Genomic DNA, 18,379 nt, shown 5'->3' with positions numbered 1-18,379 from the left:
AGCATTTTATAAAAACAGGAGGAAATACTTCCAACTCTGCGGTTAGTTGACTGCGTTTGCATAATGAGATAAAAAATTCATTCAGTCAGTTCTTTGTTAGACTTTGACGTTGTCAAACCACGGAATTCATAAAATATTTTTACTAATTTGCTCAATTGGTATTTTTTTTACAAGATGTGAATCAACACCATGGGAGCAGAGGTAATTATTTTAAATTTATATAAAAACTTTTAAGTATCAAATAATTTTATAATCAGGTTAAACTTGCTGAAAAAATACTGCTGAGGGAACCGACCTACGAGTATAAAAACCTTGAATTCTGCACTCCGGCTGACCCAGAAGCAAATGATTCGAGTGCGTTTCCGAGTACAATAACTTTAGCCCATTTTTGTAATTTCGTGTACAGTGCTACTGACCAAATTGTAAAATTCATTCAACATAACCACCGCAATCTTTTCTCAGAATGGAACATTATAGCAGTTTGCAACGGGAAATACTCTTACCGTGGGCTAGCTGTGGCCAACAATCTTCGGCGTCAGATCATCTTGGCTCACAGAGGAACCGTCAAGACGTCTGTTGGCAACATTTTCTCAAATTACAAAATCCTTTTCCAAGGAGAGACCGGCTACCAACTTCAGGAAGCGTGCACTTTTACCGAGGAAATAAGAAACTTATCTGAAAAATTGGGATATCAGCTCATCATCACCGGCCACTCGATGGGCGGAGTTTTGGCTCAGGTCACGGCAGCTACGGCCAAATTTTTGAAAAAAGGCAACGGACTGGAATTTTGTTTAAGATGCGAAGAAGATTTTGAAAAAATACACCCTCACGTTGAAACCTTTGAGTCTCCAGGAGCATTCAATGTGATAAAAACACTTCTGAAAACCAACCCGATTCACAACGTCCTCGAAAGGGCAGCCACCTTCTTGGATGTGACAAATTTCGTGATGGCGCCGAATTTTATCAACACAATTGGCGTTCATTTTGGCACCTTGATATGCGTGGACAAAGCACTGAAATCAAACAAACCGGTTTTAATCAATAGTGTTGGAAAACACTCAATATTGGTTTTCATTGATTTATTTGAAAGCAACCAAGAGGTTTCGCTGCGGATTTTTAATTGGGCCCAAAGCAACGGAACAATGGCACTTCTGAGGAAGGCGGCAGGCAGCGTTTGGAGGTTCGACGCAACCCGCACAACACAATTTGAAGATTTCCATCCTCGAATGTGGCCTGACTTTTCCTTCACTCAAAAGGAACTGGGCATTTTGCAATTGATACACTTCGCGACCAGCGTGGGAATTGAATTTCCAGACGAAAATCTACCACGATTTTACATCCACGGATCTCATTTTAAAATGATTAAATTTCCAGCAAACGTCTCAGTTGAACAGAGAAGTATTTTTGTGCCGAAGATAAGAAAAATGGCGACGAAAGAAAATTGCGAAGAGACTTTAAAAACGCATATTGAAGAGCACATCGCAATTCCTCTGGAGCTCATGAGAATTTCTGGTTTAAAATTTAGAAATTCTGTGTTGAACGATCTTTGCCTCGGATCATTGAGTCACGTGAAAAATGTGCGAGGAAAAATTAAGGAAGTCATACGATTGCGTGACGCGTCTGATTTTGATAAGAAACTGCTGGCCGTGCTGATAAGAAACACGTGGATGTATAAAAAACCAAATTCGCTGGCAATTGTTCTCCCGGATAGGGAATCATACGAGAGGATGTTTGCGCAAAGTGATGTAAGGAGCCGCTTCCTTTTGATTAAAAACTTGCTTTTCGTCGTTGTGGTTAAAAAAGAAGAAAGCACCGATTTAAAAAAAGAACGACTGAAAAAATTCAACTACATTTTCATAGAAAATTTCAGTGAAGATACCAGAGAAATGGAGGAAGTTTTATTGAATAACATTTCAATTGATGAGCTTAGCGAGCAGAGTTTAAGTGAAGTGCTTCAAATAAAAGTGGGTCTGCAAAAAGAAAAATACCAAATTATTTTGAAGGATTTGGGAAAATTTTCTAATTCGGTCGGTTTGTTCCAACTGGCGGAAAGACTTGAACAGGGAACTTTTCTTCCACGAACGTGGGAAACTCTGGCTTCCGCATTTGCAAACGACTTTTACATTCACTCCCCACCGATGAGTAAAACCGGAAGTCCCTTCGACATGTCCCTGGGCCTGCAGAGGAACGTGCTGAGGGTGATCGCCGCCAATCCAGGAATGGGAAAGACGGCCTGTCTAGCAAACTTCCGACACCAAATGAAAAAACTCAACAAAGACTTGTTCGTTTTCATGATCACTTTGCGGTTATTAAACCGCGCTCTGGACGACGCTGAAAAAATTAGCGGCAAAGAGCTGGAGATAATCAAGGCCTATTTTACAATGGACTTTTTTGAAACGGCTCTTTTCAACTTTGCAACCAGCCACCTCGAGGGAAGGGTCATTTTCCTCTTTGACGGGTTTGACGAAGTGAGCCATAATTCCCGAAAAAACTGCCAGCGCCTTGTTAATTTTTTTGTTGGCCACAAAGCCGTTGCGCAAGTGTGGCTTTCGACCCGCAGAGATGCGTTGCGCGTTATTGAAAGTGACGGAATTTTGACCAACTTTGAACAATATGACTTGGGACTTTTCACAGAACCGCAACAGAAATTGTTCCTGGAAAAACTACTGACTTCAAAAAATGAGCATTGCTGCCCGGAGACGATTGAAAAATTAATGGACAGACTGAAACTGACAGCAAAGGAATTTGGTGATAATTCTCTAGGCGTGCCATTAACCCTTCGTCTGCTGGTTGAAATGAAAGCCCACCAGATGGATGTGACACTCATCAAGTTCTATCAGTTAATAGACAAGTATTTAGAAATGAAGTTCACAGTTTACTACTTTGATAAGGTTGGATTTGAATCGCGAACAATATCAAACTCGGACATTACAGAAATTCGTCTCAGCTACAATTTTAACATTTTGATCTTCTACTCTTTAAGACAAATATACGGCACAGAAGGAATTTGCAAATCGAGACCTGAACTCGAGGCACAAATCAAAGACCAGAGAGAACTGACACGAATTAAAAATCTTGGACTTCTGGATGGTGGAAATGAATTTTTTCACAGGACTATAGCTGAATTTCTAGTAGCCTATTCCATGAAGATTGCCCTTGGATTTTATCAATACGAGTGGCAAAGCTCAAATTTGAAAGAGTGGCTGTCAAACTGCCTAAGTTCGATTCCAGCCGGCGTAGATCCTTTCTACGCTTACCTGGTTAAATTGCTGGCGGCAAAACTCACTAGCGTCACTTGGAGGTATTTGAATGAAATGATTCAAGTAGAGAAAACGCCAAAAAATAATGGAAAACTGTTTATCCAAATGATCGCGGAAAACTCTACCATCAGGTGGGAAATTCAGAACTGCATCATGGAGCACAATTTGCAAGACCTTTTTAACTACCTGGCAGGTGCAAATGAGTCCTTCCATTATACCAGGCACCGAATTGCATATCGACCTTACATGTCCAGCGAAGTGCCAATCTTGATCGAGGCCGTAGCTCAAAATAGGCAACGTTTTTCAAAATATCTTCTGGAAAATGAAAAGTTTTTGAGCGATTCGTGCGAATTTTGTCTCAAGGAAAATAGATTCTTTGTTTTTCATGATATAGTTCGGTACAATAACGCAGAAGCGTTTTCTAAATTTTGGCAGAAAATTAAACTAAAAGAGGCACTCGACTCGGCTGAATTTTCCAACATTTGCATACCCACAGAAGAGCTGGACGATTTTCTCTACTCGGTCTCGGCCACGAACGATAAAAACATCCTCAGCCGAATGTACAACTTTACACCGCTGCACGTCGCCGTTTTGCTAAAACACGAAAACATGGTCCGCGTCTTGCTTGAGGCGGGCGCCGACGTGCATCCCGAGACTGTGGCGGTGTCGCCGCTGCTGGCGCTGATCAGCACGTTTTTCGAGTCATCAGCGGCCGACGGTTTGCAGAGCTTGTCAAATTGGAAAATCGTCAAATTACTGCTGGATTACGGAGCTTTGCGCAGCATCCGCTACAGAGAAGAGAAAAAACTCGAGTTCATTCAGAAGCTGGACCGGAATATGCTTGGGGCAGTGTTCAAAGAGCTCATCAAGGAGGAGAATTACAAAGAAATTGGATGGGGTGAGTGAAAATAAAATTCATAAAAAATAATATTTAATCGATCAAATCAAAGAACCAAACTTCTTTAAAATGTACCATATATATTAAATTTTTTAAATTTAAATTAATTTGTTTAATTTTGTGGCACAATTTAATGATCCAGGTTGATTTTTGGTGATCATTTGAATTTAAAGTCAGCTATTCATCGATGGGTTTTGTGCGTTGTTAATTGTTTAAGAAAGCAAACATGTTGAGCAGGATTTTGTTTTTTCATAAACAAAAAACAAGCCACAAAACCCACCGAGGAAAAGCCAATTATGAATTCAAATAAGCATAATTGGTTTAAATTTAAAGAATATGTAAACCAGATTTTTTTAAGATTTTGACAGTAAATTTTAAATAAATTAAGATATTTACTGATATTTTAAATCAATTAAACTGGATTTTTTATTCAAAAGCTTCACAGTAAATTATGAATAAATTAAGAAATTTTTAAATTAAATAAACCAGATTTTTTCTTTAAAATTTTCAGTTTAATAATAATTAATTAAGATTTTTAAATGATATTTTTAGTGAAATAGGTCTGATTTTTTTTTCAAAATTTTCACGGTAATTTATTAATTAATCAAGTTATTTAATTGATTCAAATTTTCGTAAAATTTAGTTTTCTTTTTCATGAATTAATATGGAGCTTTTAATTAAAAATTGCTTTTCCGCTTTTTTCCAGGTGAATATTTCTCTCACTTCCTAATAGATGACGAAACCGACAGAGCGAATTCCCCAGAAAGACAGTCCCTGACGCACTGCAAGGTTCTCTCCAGCACCCTGCCTGCTGCAATTCGCAGCGTCCACCTGGCCGATTGCGACGAGAAGTGCATCATGCGGTCGACGGACGACGCCGTCGACGGCCTGCACATCCGCGAATTGGCCCGACGAGCGGTGGCCAGTGGCAGGGACGACTGCACCAAACTCTTCCTGCGCCACAATTCGATGGACTTGTTTTTCGTCGACGAGCAGTTCAATTTGCTCAACATCGCCCTGGTCAAAGGTCACACGAGCATTTTTAAAACGATCCTGAAAAATCACCCGGAACTTGTGCAAATGAGGAACAAGTACGGACAGCAGCCCATCCACCTGGCGGCCAAATTCCTCAACAAAGAGGCCGTGGAACATTTGTTGCTCGTCGAAGACAAATCTATAAATTATCTCACCACCTACGGCCGAAGTTTGCTGCACACGGTGGTGACCGCGGCCAGCAGGACCGAGGGCCAGGAAATCCTGGACCTGCTCAAGTTCCTCATCGTGGACAAGCAAATGGACGTCAACGCCAGAGACCACTTCGGCAAGACGCCGCTGCACTTCGCCTGCAAATTCTCGCCAAAGTTCAGCGTCATCGAGTTGCTGATTCGCAACGGCGCCGACGTCAACGCCGCCTGCACCGTCGGCAACACGGCCCTCCACGTGCTGGCCGAAGAGGGCCTGGACAAGTACCTGTACATCTACTGCGCCGCCCTGCTCTGCAGAAGTGACGCCAGAGCCGACGTGCTCAACGACCGCCTCGAAACGCCGACGGACGTTGCCAGGGCAGGACACAAAACGGGCATCGTCCAGGTCATCCAGAGATGCAGCGGTCGCCGAGCAATTTTCGGCTCGAGCAGATCATTAAAAAGTGAAAAAAGCGTTTCGAAGAATAAACGGAAGAGCTCGATGTTGAATTTTTTCCGAATACTCCGGCCCTCTGCGGCGGACACTCCGGGCCATAGAATCTCTTTTCTTGACGAAAATGAAATATCCATGGATTAAAAATTAAAATATTTTTTAAAGAGCTAAACTATAAAGAACTCTTCCAATGCAAATGAACTTTTGTAATTTTTATTTATATTTTCTAAAAGGGTAATAATTAATAATAAATAATGTAAATTTTTATGTATATAGAAGAATATAATTTCACCGTAGTTTAATTATTTTTAATCCTACCTAACTACAGTTAATTTGAGTTTGTAAGCCTGCTTTAATTTCATTCTTTAAGAATTTTTTCATAAAATTTTACTCAATTAGTTGCACCGTCACTTACAAAAACAGGAAGAAAAAAAAATAAAAAACAATTATAATTGATAATATAACAAGTACAAAAATAGTTATTACTTAAAATTCAATTAAAAATCGAAGCCAATAGCCAGGAAGACATGCAGAAATTTAAAAATAAAATATATGAGCGCTTTTCAATAAGATTATCCAAGTATAATTCGTTCCAAGACCTCAAGATTAAAATAATTAATGTATATAAAACTAGGGGAAAAATGAGGTAATATTCAAAACTTTTGTACCTCCATGACCAGATCGACCAATTGATTTGCTTGGATAAAAAAAAATATGAATTTAATCAGTCAGATTGTATTTTTTCTTCTTTTCTAAAATTTCAGAAAGTTATTCTCTGTTATATATATCTTATAAAAATAAATATATCAAATTTAATTAATTTAATATGCAATAAGAAAAATGATATATTGTCCATTGTCATTATCACACACCTTGATTTTTTTTCAATTTTCCCTTTATGACATACAGACGTACTGACTTTTCATTTTGGCCCTGAAGTTCACATTGTGTATTTTTTGTGCTCCATCCTTTATTTCAAGTCAACATTCAGCTAATAACAAGAGGGTGAAATTTTATAATTATGAAAAAATAAATCTGAGGTGGCTTCAAGTGAAAATTCCGAAAAATCACACAACAAATTCAATTAGCCATGCACAATACTCTGCAATAGTAAATTTAATCAAGAAAAATCGTGCAAAATCACAACAATAACAAAACAAAATAATTCCACTTACTTTGTGTTTGATTGTGTCCTTCTCCGTTAATCCATGATCTGATTTTTCCCGACCGGACGGAATCAGACAGAATAGCGACGATGTTAGGACATCAGAGGTCAGAGGTCAGAGGTCGGTGCGCAGGACAATGAGATGAAAACAAGAAGAGCAAGGAGAAAACCTTCATGAACGAGAGAATTTCGCGAGCTTTAGGCGAAACTAAACAAAAAGAGTGGAAGGGAAAGAGGGGAGGAATGGAGAGAGCAAAGGGGAGCGAGGAAAAGCAAAAAGCACCACCTGTGAAAGCAGAACAAAAACAGCGCCTAAGCCCCTCCGAATGTCGACAAAGTGATTTCTTTTGGTTCTTTTGGAAGGAAATTAAAGCACCACAGGGCACAGATGGACGTGTTGTGACCTGCGACTAGAGGCACTCGTCCTTGAAGGCTGCTTGAAGAAAAGGGACAACAATAATCGCCCGCGCCGTCAAGTTCATTTGATAAAAGTTTACATAAATTCTGCATCTCGTCGGTGTGTATAATTATGTACTTAAAATGCATTTGCAATCTTTATAATATTTAATTTCGCTGTGGAATTTAAAAGTTAAAGTAAAAACTTAAATTTTATTGAGATTTTTTAAAGCTTCTGCATTATTTTAAAGGATTTTTTTGCGCACAGACAAAATTTCACAGAAATTAAAATACTTATTCAATTCTCTCGCAGCCAATTATAATATTTTGTTTGGTTTCTTCAGTTTTTTTTATATCTTGATCTCGGTTGTGTAATTTAAATCTGATTCTTTATTCCAGATACAGATAAAAACAAAAATGAATCATCAGTACGAAGCATTCAAAACTAAACTGGGTGTCCAGTGCGTTGTGGAATTTGATGCGGAGGATGACGACAGCATTTCTATCAAAACAGAAGACTGCTCTTATGAAAATGAACTGGAAAATGCTCTTCAGACGTCTTCTGAGACTATACCACGCAAGAAGAAGTCACAAAAACAGGACCAAGGACAAGTTTCTGCCAAGCCCGAAGGTGTTTTTAAAGTGCCATCGTCAATCCCTCCAAGTATACCAGTTTTTTTATTAGAAATATTAAAAAATATCAAGTCATGTTTATTACTTTTACAGTCAACAAGACAGTCAAATCGAAACCTCCCAATGAAGACAAACTTCCAAAGAAAAAGGCCAAGCTTTCCGGAGAAAAGTGCGTTCAGAGGACATTTTTGTATATGTCTTTTATTTCATACAGAAATCTTTAAATTTTAGGTTGGCATTGGAAGATGGAAGGAAAAAACCCACTGCTTCAAATTTTACCACACAGGCCAACAATACAAACAGCATTCAGTCCATCAACACGTCAAGTAAAACATGCTCGACAAGGTCACAAAAACAAGTTCAAGGAGTTTCTTCCACCCCTGCAGTTTCTAATGCTTCTGCACCAGGTATACATTTTTTCAAACATTAAAAAATTGCAAACAATTATTTTTGCATGAATTAAAACCAAAAGAAACCACTCAAAACGGGAAATAATTAAATTAAATTAGTAACTTTTGACTAAACGCCTTTTACGTGGATTTGCCCTCAATTAATTTACTATCATAACAGGAATTTTCTAACTTTTTTACACTGGTTTTTTCTCATTATCTCGAGTCTCGGATTCTACGTAAAAGGCGTGTAGTCAAAAGGTACTAATTTAATTATTTTTATCTTGATGATTGCAGCAATTGAGACTGTCCAGGTCGGAACTAAACCTGCCGAAGAACTCCACAAAAGGTCTAAGGAATTGTTCGTTGAAAAGTAATTTTTTTTTTTTTATGTCTGTGTAATTCGAATGAAAATTTTTAAATTCTAGGTCTGCAGTGGAGGTTGGAAGGAAAGAACCCACCGTTGTAAATTCAACAAACCCTCCTGAAATGATCAACTCATCAGCTCCAACAAAGTCACGAAAGCAACAATTCCAATATGACGCATTCAAAACCAAATTGGGAATCCAGTGCACAATGCAGGAGGAGGATGAAAGCATTTCTATCAAAACAGAAAACGATGACTGCTCTTTCGACAAGGAATTGGATTCACTTTTGATGCTTTACGAAGCTACACCTCGCACGAAGAAGCCGTCACAAAAAAAACTATCTGCCGAGTCCAATGCTTCGTCATCAGTTCCTAAAAGTATGAAATTTTTATAAAATATTTTATTAAAGTAAATAATTTGGAAATTGTTTTTTCAGCCAATGAGACTGCTCAGGTCAAAAATAAATCCGCCAAAGAAGTTGACAAACTCTCAAAGAAAAGCTCCACAGAAATGCAAGTTGAGAAGTAATTTATTTATTTTATACTGTTTTATACCAACAATATTTTTATATATTTAAATTTTAGGTCCGCAGAGAAGGATAAGGATGGAAGGAAAGAATCAAGTTCTGCTTCAAATTCAACAGTTGCTTCTAGTTCTGCCATTCTGGCCGAGAAGACAAACAGCTCCCAGTCCATCAACACAAAGTCACAAAAACAACAAGTTCAAGATGGAGTTTTGTCCACCCCTGCAGTTGTTTCTAACACATTGTCATCAGTTCCTCCAGGTATAAACTTTTTACTAAAATAGATAAACCAAAAATTGTTTTAAACATAGATAATTTATTCTTAACTCAACAGATGCTGGCAAAGTGAAAAGTAAGGCTGCCGAAAAATTGGACGAGGTTATTCCGGGGAAAAAGACCAAGTTCTCCAACAAAATGTGTGCTAAAAATTTTTTTTATTTCTACATATCTTACAAAAATCTTATAAAATTTTAGATCTGCTGTAGAGAATGGAAGGGGAGAACCCACTTCTACAATAATTGCTCCTGCTGTTTCCACCCTCCCTGAAAAGACAAACAACTTGCAGTCCATCAACATATTAACAACATCGCAAAAAGAGCCAGATCAAGAGGTTCCTGCCGAGTCTGCAGTTGTTCCGTCAAGTATAAAGTTTTAAATAAATTAATGCAAATTTTCTTCAAAACTCTTATTTTTACAGCAAATGAGACGGCGCAGAACAAAACTGATCCACCTGTCCAAGAACTGGACAAAGTATCAGAAGAAGTTTGTGTTCAAAAGTAATTTTTCCTTTATAAAATATGTAAATTTAATACAAATGTTGAAATTTCAGGTCTGCTGCACCTATTTCCAGCCCACAGCCTGAAAAGAGCTTCCAGTCCATCGGGGTCAATACTGAAGAACAAGAGGAAGAAGACGACGTGGTTGAGCTGAAATCCTGCACTACTCGGAACACTCAGTCCAAGGTGAAGAGACTGACCAACAAAAGAACACAGACGCCTCTTGATCCTTACGTCCGCTTCCCTTACTGGGAGTACTTTGGACCTGGTGTTGACAAACGCACCAGAAGGGTTTACAAGAATGATGGAGAAGTTGTCCAAGATGGGCAAGACTACTGCCTGAGTGCGGAGGGCAAGAAACAGCCTATAGATGAGCACTCTGATGACTTTGAATAAGAAATTTACCATGATTTAAAGGTTGAAATTTAAAATTTTGCTTGAAATTTTTAATAAAAAAATATCTCACACTTATAGGATGGTGCAAAACTTTCTTTATTCAAGATTGGAGAAGAAAAATGAAAGTCTTCGTTAATTTCAAGGTAGGCTTATATGCACTCTGCCTTTATTCCTTACAAATTATATATTTTTTTTTGTTAATTGAATGAAATGCATTAACTGAGATGATAAATCTTGGATATGAACACAATCTTATCTCTATTTTCTTGTTCACTTTTTCTTCAACTTTTGTTTTTTCCTTAATTCTAAAATTAATTTTATCGCTAACAATGCAACAGTCGCAGTGACAATTAAAATTGTCATTAGAAATGATATAACATCCAAAGAGTGTAGCTGCACCCAATTCAGGTGCGAACCGGCTGGCTGAAGGTGTTTGGCCCCTTTGTGTCGGATGACGTACTCGGTCCAAAATACTGCCCTCTCAAGAGGACTTTCAAGCTCATCACTTGCAATCAAGGACAGCCTTTTTGCTCTCTCTGAAAATCTACAAAACCGATAATTATTTTGGCGAAAATGTTATAAAACCTTAAAAAAATTTTACCCTGGATTATTTAAAATAGTTTCGATGGAATTTTTCCAATTTTCGGCTGTCAAATTGGGCAAGTGGAGTTTCAGACCGACTCCTTTATTCACAGCTTTTTGTCCATTTATGTACTGGTCTGCAAAAAACGGCACAGCCAACATTGGCACGCCGTGGTACATCGACTCTTGAACACTCAAACGTCCGCCGTGTGTGATGAAAAGCTTTATATTCTCATGAGCTAGAATTTAATTTTTGTTAATAAATATAATTTAAATAATTTAGGTTGTACCCAAAATGTCTTGCTGTGGCAACCACTTTTTGATCATGACGTTTTTCGGCTTCTGAGGCAAATCGGTCTCAAATTTCCACAGAACTTTAATGTCGAGTTCTCCGAAAACTTTCAAAAATATGTCAATTTTTTCTTTGGGCAGAAGACTGCTTTTAACGTTGCTGCCGAAACTCATGAAGATGAAACCGTTTTTTGCACTGTCCAAGTATTCTTGCAAGTCCTTAAAAAAATTATATATGAAAAAAATTAATAATTTTGTAAATTTTTACTTTTTCCAATGGTTTTCCTTTTCTGCACTGGACGCAGCCGACCTCCTTCACATTTGGTGGCAGGTGCCTCGCCAGGTCAACGCCGACCGGGCCGGTGTTGGAGAGGAACAGGTCAAATTTGTCCAAACTCCGAATCGGCGGCAAAGGGCCGAACGCCTTCTCGGCCAGGGTTTGGTGTCGGGGCGTGTGGTACCAGTGGAAGGTCAGTTTGGTTGTCTGCACGAGCACCCAGTTGTGCAGGCGCTGCCAAAAGCTCATTTCGTCGGGCACGGGGAACCACTCGACGGGGACGGTCGACGGGGGGCACCAGACGCCCGTGGGGTCGCAGTTGAAACAGGAGAAGCCGTAGGCGGAAATCGCCACGGACGGCGTGCCGGCGAATTTGTGCATCGTGCCCAAAAAGCAGTCGACGCCGGTTGACTCGTAAATTATCAGATCATATCTGTCCAAGAACACAAGAGTTTATATAATTATTATTATTTTTAATTTTTAATTGATGCAAGTAAAATTTTATAAATTTAAGTTTCTATCGCTGCCTGTTGTTATTTGATCATTTTGCTAAAAAAATTCCAATGCGTTTAGAAAAATTTAAGGGTTTAAAGTTCTTATTAATACGTTATAAATAAATATGTATAATAATGTTAATAATTTGAAATTACTAATTATTTTTTCAACTTATTATCATTAAAAATTTTTATATTTTATAAAAATTTGAAAAATTATTAATCTTTATTATGAATAAAATTTAACACAGCAAAGGTCAATAAAATTCTTATTTATGAACAATTTACTATCAAATTCAAGAATGTCAACACATCTTAGTTGAATTAATAGTGAATTAATTTTTCAAAATATTTGAAGTAAAACTTAAAATTAAGGAAAACTTTGAAATCTATCAAAGGTGCTTTAATTGTTTTCCTCTTTTTAATTATTTTGCTCCATCATCAGCCTCCTCATTCAAGAACAGGAAGGGATCAGGAAGGCCAGGCCTGACATTTATGCAAACTCAAAAGAGTTAATTTATGCTGATCTTTTAATTGCTTTAAAATATTATTTTTTAATCAAGAAACTATTAAAAATAGTATTAGAAAAATCATTAAAAAAGTATAAAATATAAATTTATTCATATAAAAATTATTTTTATGATTTTTATATATATGAAAATAATTTTTTTTTTAAATAAAGCTTAAACTCAGAAAATATTTTAATATTTTTAGACCTTTCTTTGGAATCCAGGATGGCTTCTCTGGTGCCATTGGCCTTGATCTGCATCTGGCAAGTCATGTAGAGCCATTCAAAGACGAACACGATATTTCCGAACGAATTCAACGCGGCTATATCTGCGAACGGGATGTCGTCGGCGCCTTCGAACGAGTTCTCTATTTCGACGTAACGCAAATTGGGCCTGTTCTTTCCCGAGTTGGCCGACAGCACCGTCAGGTCGTGACCTTTATCGGCCAGGGCTTCGATCAGGGCCTTATTCCAGATTCCGTGACTCGGCGACGCCACCGGCAGGACTGCTAAAATTTTAGCTCCCGAAGTAAATTCGCCTAGGAAAAGGCAAAGCAGCGCGCACAAAAAAGGTTCTGTTCGCATCTTGGATTCGCTGATTAAACTGAGCGAGGAAAAGTTAAAAGTTGCATCACGGGCCAAATTTTGAGGCGCGAGAGAGGAGAATGAGGCGGGATTTAATCATTTCTGCCTGTCATTATTCACAAAAGTGCAGACAAAAAATTTCGATGCCACTTGACGCACGTCCCACTACTTTTCTAACGATGCGATTATTTATCTTCTCCAAGGTCGCACTTGATGACTGATGAGAAACATTTTTTATTCTAGATTATTTTTATTCATTGAGGCAATCTTAAAAATTATAACCAAGGTTTATATAAATAATTAAATTTTTTTATATTTTTATAATTTTTTATTGGGATGGAGGGATTTTCAATCAAAATATAAATATCAGACGTTATTTATATTTCAAATATCATATCCAAGGGCACAACAAGCACATGCAGAATGGTGTACAATGCGGATTAATTGTACAAGATTTGAATTTTTTCCAAAAATATTATAGATGTACGGCAATCGATTTTTCATCAGACACTGAGAGTTAAAAATTATTTCTGCAAATTATCAAACAACCAGATTAAAATGATTTGTAGACAAAACTAGACAGCACCGCATTTTACAATTAATTTGAGATCAATAGTTTTTAGTACATGTTATTTCTGTAAAAATTTGTTATACATGTGTGTGTGCCGCGCGAGTACATCTGAATATTTCCCTTTCAAAATCTCCCAAATATAGGCTCAACAATCAGTTTTTCTTTTTTCCTCGTAATTTAGACAACCTTTTGTCTCTTAAGTGATAACAGGACAGATGGCAAACGGAAAATGTTTGTTAATTTGACTCGGAATCCGAGTCGGTCTACGCGCTTATTTACAGGAAAAATGCCATCGGTTTTGTGTTGCTGAGGAGAAAGTACATTTTTTTCTTTACTTTATTTACAAATGGTACACAAATTTTTAGATAAGTTAACATCAGACACATTTCAAGTTGGTTGCATCGAGAATTAATTATGTTGCCATCCACCTAGACTAGGTAATTTCTGTACAGATATTTATTTTTGCTCTGAAGTATCAAACATTTACTCTTTCGAAATACACGACCAGCAGATTTTTTCTTTTAATACGACAACAGCATTATTTATTTTCTGAAATAATTGAAATTTTGGACAAAATCAATTAAATGATTTGGCATTGATGGAAATTTTTTAAAGGGTTGTTAGCGAGGCTCGGAGAAAAGGAATAAAAATATTCAGCTTGAATAAGGGTGGCTTTCAACAGCTTCTCAATCTCCGCTCCGGTCATTCACTCTTGTCGGATTGGAGCAGGTTCCAAATTCAGTCTTTTGCTTTCAAGTTGAGAATTAAAAGAGAGTTTAATAGGAATGCCGTTGTATTTGAAATTTTTTGCTGATTTAACTCTGACAATCAATAATGAAGACCAAAATGACTTCTTTTCTGTTTTTACCAGGACGCAAGAACTTCTTTTTGCAATATTAGGAATGACTTGCAATCAACAATTGATCGCAGGCACTCGAAAATAGGAAATTTTTCAGAAAAGCCTCGGAGCCTGTTCTTCAAAGTATCTCACAAAAAATCAAATGTGATTCGCGTTTCGGAATAATATTATAAATATATCCATCGTTATACAAAAAATAAAACAAGTATACACATGAAAAAGCTAACTAGGTCACCTGATCAGTAAAATCTTCTACTCTCTTCTGTGGTTAAACACACTGCACGAAAACAAAGTTTGTCCATTTGCACCAACGCAATTCTCTATTCGCCTCGAAAGTCACTAATCCGGAGATGCTTTTAATTTCTTACAAAAAGATCACAATAAGTATATTTATCGGGTGAAAAGTCTCTTTCTTTCTGCTACTCCGGCCGGCTGAATGGTGAAATCTCCCTCTAGAATTGTGTGTGTGTGTGCTTAGCAATATCACAGTTTGGCAGTAGTTTTCCGCAAAACTCAGGCCTGTCAATAGAAAGGGCTGGACAGGAGAAGATCAGGTGACCCGCGCCGTCAGCACGTTGACGTCTCTTCGCCCTCCAGCGTGCACGCCACGTTCTCCAGCTTGTGAGCCAAGTGCATTTTCTTACAGTATGGGTCAGTCTCAAGAGCATCAAATATCTGGAGAGAGAGAGAGAGAGAAAAAATTAATTGAAAATCATTAAATTAGTTACAAAATTAAATAATTTTATTTTAATTTAAGTAGTAAAAAATTTCTGTTAATTTAAAAAACTAAATTAATTTTCATTTATATTTATTTTCAAACATTAAAGCAATTTTGTAGAAATTCAAATCACTAAAAATTATTTTTTTAAAATTTCTTTTTATTAAATTTATTGAATAAAGTATTTAAAATTAATTAAATGCTTTAATTCTTACCTGCTCACTATACTTATTGACGTAAATGTAAAGCTCTTTGAGGGCCGAGACGACGTCGAACTCGCCAATCTGCGAAACGGACAGTTGCTGCATGGCTGTGCTCATTTCCTGGTCGGTGATTAGTGGCAGCATCTGGATGTCACAGTAAAAGTGGGACACCATCTCCCTGTAGTTGGGAATGTCCTTGGCGAATAGCAGCTTGTTGGAGGGCGAGTCCTTGCCGAGCCTGTGCTCCGAGGTCGAGCAAGAGTCCATCAGGGTCTGGGCAATCACAGAGAGGCAGCAGTCGACGGTCGTCGTCTTGTTGACGTCGAAAATGAAATCGGGGTTCTTGATGAAGTTTACCCAGAACCGCAGTGGAAGGCTGAAATGAAGTTTTATTTTCATGATAAATTTTATTAAAAATTTATATAACAAATGAAGATGCATAAAAGTGTGGAAAAGGAAATTCAGAAAAGATGCCAAAATATTGTAGATAAATTGAATGTAATATTTAGTTTGTAATTTTTCCTTTATTTTTTTTTTCTTATTATTATTTATGCTTCCAAAATGGAAAAAATTTAAGAGCTTGATGTTTCAATTTTGCAAATCTTTTACCTGTTGGATTTCCAGGCGTGCACAACTTCAGGGTCAGTAATTCCGTGCCTTCTGGCAGCCTCGTCGAGCAGGTCAAAGAGCCACTTGATGGCTGGAGGCAGAGATTCGTTGGCAGTGAGGATGGTGTTGAAGAAGTCGTCGACGAACTTCTGAATTGTGCCCTTTGTGGAGAGCAAGCGTGTCAGGAAAATCTCAGGAATAGCTTTGTGTGTCCGCTCCGAGGCGTTCTTGTTGTTCTGATAGTGGTTCTCGTCCAACTGTCTCACCAGATGGTAAATCTGAAGACAAAATTAATTAAGTTTATTTAAAAATTTCACAAAATGCAGCAAAAATTTGTTGTTATAAGAAATGTTGATCTTTCATGAATTAAATTATAAAAATTTAAAAGGAAAAGCAACAAATTTTTATGACAAATTTTCATTGAATTTTTCATGATATTTATTTTAATATTCAACGAACCTTGGCATTTCCAGAATGTCCCCCAGATTCAATGTCCCCATTGTTGGTGATGATGGGCGAGATGGTGTTGGTGAAGTACGAAGACCCGGTGCAATTTTGGCACGGCTGTTTGCAGTTTGAGTTGAAGGCGTCGTTTTGTCTCGGGATGAGCGACATGACGGCCGAATCTTTGACTCCGTAGTGCGCCAAAGTGTTGATCTTCTTCCAGCCATTGATGGTCTTGGTGGTCAGGTCCTCGTCCTGCAGGGTCAGGTGACCTCCGCGGCCGTGGCGCCACTCGAGATCGATCTCGTGGATGGACGGTCGAAGCGTGTAGGGCGTGTTTTTGTACAGGGCGTCCAGGATTTTCAGCTTCACTTGACTGATGGTGTCGCAGTCGAGCACTTTGCATTGGATCTTCTCGTCCACGTCCTCCTGCACCACATGGAGAGTCTGGAAATTCAGGAAATTAAATTATTAAAAAAACACTGGATTTGTTTAAAAAATGTAGATTTTGAATGAGAAAATGAGGTTTATATATAATTTAGTTAAATAGATAAGAAAAAAAAAATTCAAGAAGGTTGAATTAAAACTGCAAATTTTTTAAATTTCTTTCTTAAATTCTCTGATTTAAAATAATATTATATTTATTTTATTAAAATATAAAAAAGCATTTCTAATCTACAGCAAAAGCATCAATTCTATTGGGTTGGGTGAAAATTAAAAGTATAGAAAGGGTTTAAAAGAGGAAAGAGCAAAAGAAACTGTTTTGAAAAGCACATACTTGATATCTTTGATGGTAAGGAATTTTCTCATAATGCGGATCCTCCTGCACGAGGTGAATCGTCTGGGGAGAGGAAGAGAAAAAATAGAAATCAATATAAATACAATCACTTTGCCAAAATGATTTTTTTTAAATTTTGTTTAAAAAAATTAAATAATATGGGAAACAGCGACTAATTTTTGTGTCTATTATTTTTCCAAACAACATCGAAGCAAGCCAAAGCAAAAAAATAGAAAAAAATTCAAACGGAACTCACCACAAAGCCATGGTCAATTTGTTCTCGGAGAAGGCGCTCTTCAGAAAGGGAGTACCTGGCGTCGTGTGTGACAGAGTCGACGGGCCCTTTTTCGATCTGGTACTTGATGGCCTTGAAGAGGAGGAAGAGCGACGAGCCCGAGTACTCCTTCAGGTAGTTGTACATGCACAGAGCCATCCAGTTGGTCAGCATTTTCTCCACCACCGACTCTGTGCGGCGCAGCATCAACTGCGGGTGTTTGTTTCCGACAGACTTGTCAATGAGGCGCAGGAGAAGGCACCGAAGAATTTCAGTGGCGTACTCCATCTTGCCCATGAGGACCACCATCAGAAGGGAGGCCACATTCACCCTAAAAAGAAGACACAAAAATTGATTAAAATTACGAAAACAAAATAAAATCTCAAAAATGCCAACTTTTTACTTATTTCCTTCAATTATAAAATTTAAAATCAAACACTGCAAATTATATTCCCAAAATTTTTAATTGATCCATTGAAGTTGAATAAAAATGTAATAATTTAAGATTTTAGCGTAAATTAAATAACTTAAAAAATTTATTTTATTTAACATTCTGATTTGTTTTATTTTAAATAATTGTATGATTATCCACTTACTTATCTCTAATGTTGAAAGACTTTTGAGACTCCAGCGTGTCAATGAAAGTCAACAAGAAGTTTTTGTTGCTGACGAGCTGCTCGAATTGCAGCATGGCCGCGTCGTAGTTGGTCCTGGGCGCGGAAATCTTGACCTGCTTGAGCGGAA

At 37.6% G+C, this 18,379-nt stretch overlaps 5 protein-coding genes across 13 annotated transcripts in view; 2 read left to right on the top strand and 3 right to left on the bottom strand.

Annotated features, from left to right (window-relative positions):
- LOC132205689 (N-acetylglucosamine-6-sulfatase-like) overlaps positions 1-7,134 on the bottom strand; it is a 33,914-nt gene extending 26,780 nt beyond the window's left edge. The window contains exon 1 of one of the 2 annotated variants that reach the window (XM_059634936.1): positions 6,972-7,134. The gene's annotated coding sequence lies outside the window, so the exon portion shown is untranslated. The remainder of the gene's footprint in view (positions 1-6,971) is intronic. The other variant, XM_059634935.1, reaches the window with a different exon arrangement.
- Positions 102-6,043, top strand: LOC132192539 (uncharacterized). Its single transcript, XM_059612538.1, has 3 exons — positions 102-201; positions 258-4,158; positions 4,865-6,043. Exons 1-3 carry the CDS (start codon positions 190-192, stop codon positions 5,938-5,940), a joined length of 4,989 nt encoding a protein of 1,662 aa, XP_059468521.1. The 5' UTR covers positions 102-189; the 3' UTR covers positions 5,941-6,043.
- A 99-nt stretch (positions 7,135-7,233) lies between the features above and the next one.
- Positions 7,234-11,518, top strand: LOC132193188 (uncharacterized). 2 transcript variants are annotated; one of them, XM_059613667.1, is made up of 13 exons: positions 7,234-7,478; positions 7,757-8,021; positions 8,084-8,159; positions 8,222-8,397; positions 8,677-8,752; positions 8,808-9,124; positions 9,184-9,259; positions 9,332-9,531; positions 9,605-9,686; positions 9,745-9,911; positions 9,968-10,046; positions 10,100-10,463; positions 10,521-11,518. In XM_059613667.1, the coding sequence occupies exons 2-12, from the start codon at positions 7,775-7,777 to the stop codon at positions 10,440-10,442; spliced, it is 1,839 nt and encodes a 612-aa protein (XP_059469650.1). In that variant the 5' UTR covers positions 7,234-7,478; positions 7,757-7,774; the 3' UTR covers positions 10,443-10,463; positions 10,521-11,518. The 2 variants fall into 2 exon arrangements, with proteins under 2 accessions (XP_059469650.1, XP_059469649.1); XM_059613666.1 differs by having other exon boundaries at positions 9,184-9,271; positions 10,521-11,516.
- On the bottom strand, positions 10,581-13,285 carry LOC132193189 (UDP-glucosyltransferase 2-like). The gene is made up of 5 exons (XM_059613668.1): positions 12,803-13,285; positions 11,584-12,025; positions 11,315-11,534; positions 11,044-11,263; positions 10,581-10,986 (listed from the first exon to the last, which is right to left on the bottom strand). Exons 1-5 carry the CDS (start codon positions 13,177-13,179, stop codon positions 10,713-10,715), a joined length of 1,533 nt encoding a protein of 510 aa, XP_059469651.1. The 5' UTR covers positions 13,180-13,285; the 3' UTR covers positions 10,581-10,712.
- A 201-nt stretch (positions 13,286-13,486) lies between these two features.
- The window catches only part of LOC132193187 (plexin-B), a 98,729-nt gene continuing 93,836 nt past the window's right edge, over positions 13,487-18,379 (bottom strand). For 3 of the 7 annotated variants that reach the window (XM_059613657.1, XM_059613660.1, XM_059613659.1), the window contains 7 exons: positions 18,232-18,368; positions 17,618-17,966; positions 17,362-17,424; positions 16,599-17,030; positions 16,140-16,417; positions 15,543-15,906; positions 13,487-15,284 (listed from right to left, as the gene is read on the bottom strand). In XM_059613657.1, coding sequence (XP_059469640.1) covers positions 15,177-15,284; positions 15,543-15,906; positions 16,140-16,417; positions 16,599-17,030; positions 17,362-17,424; positions 17,618-17,966; positions 18,232-18,368 — 1,731 coding nt within the window. In that variant the 3' untranslated portion in view covers positions 13,487-15,176. The remainder of the gene's footprint in view (positions 15,285-15,542; positions 15,907-16,139; positions 16,418-16,598; positions 17,031-17,361; positions 17,425-17,617; positions 17,967-18,231; positions 18,369-18,379) is intronic. The other 4 variants (XM_059613658.1, XM_059613664.1, XM_059613663.1 and 1 more) reach the window with 4 other exon arrangements.

This window comes from Neocloeon triangulifer, unplaced genomic scaffold (genome assembly GCF_031216515.1).
Source record: "Neocloeon triangulifer isolate White Clay Creek 2 clone unplaced genomic scaffold, ASM3121651v1 ptg000003l, whole genome shotgun sequence".
NCBI lineage: Eukaryota > Metazoa > Arthropoda > Insecta > Ephemeroptera > Baetidae > Neocloeon > Neocloeon triangulifer.
This window is presented reverse-complemented; position numbering and strand designations above follow the sequence as displayed.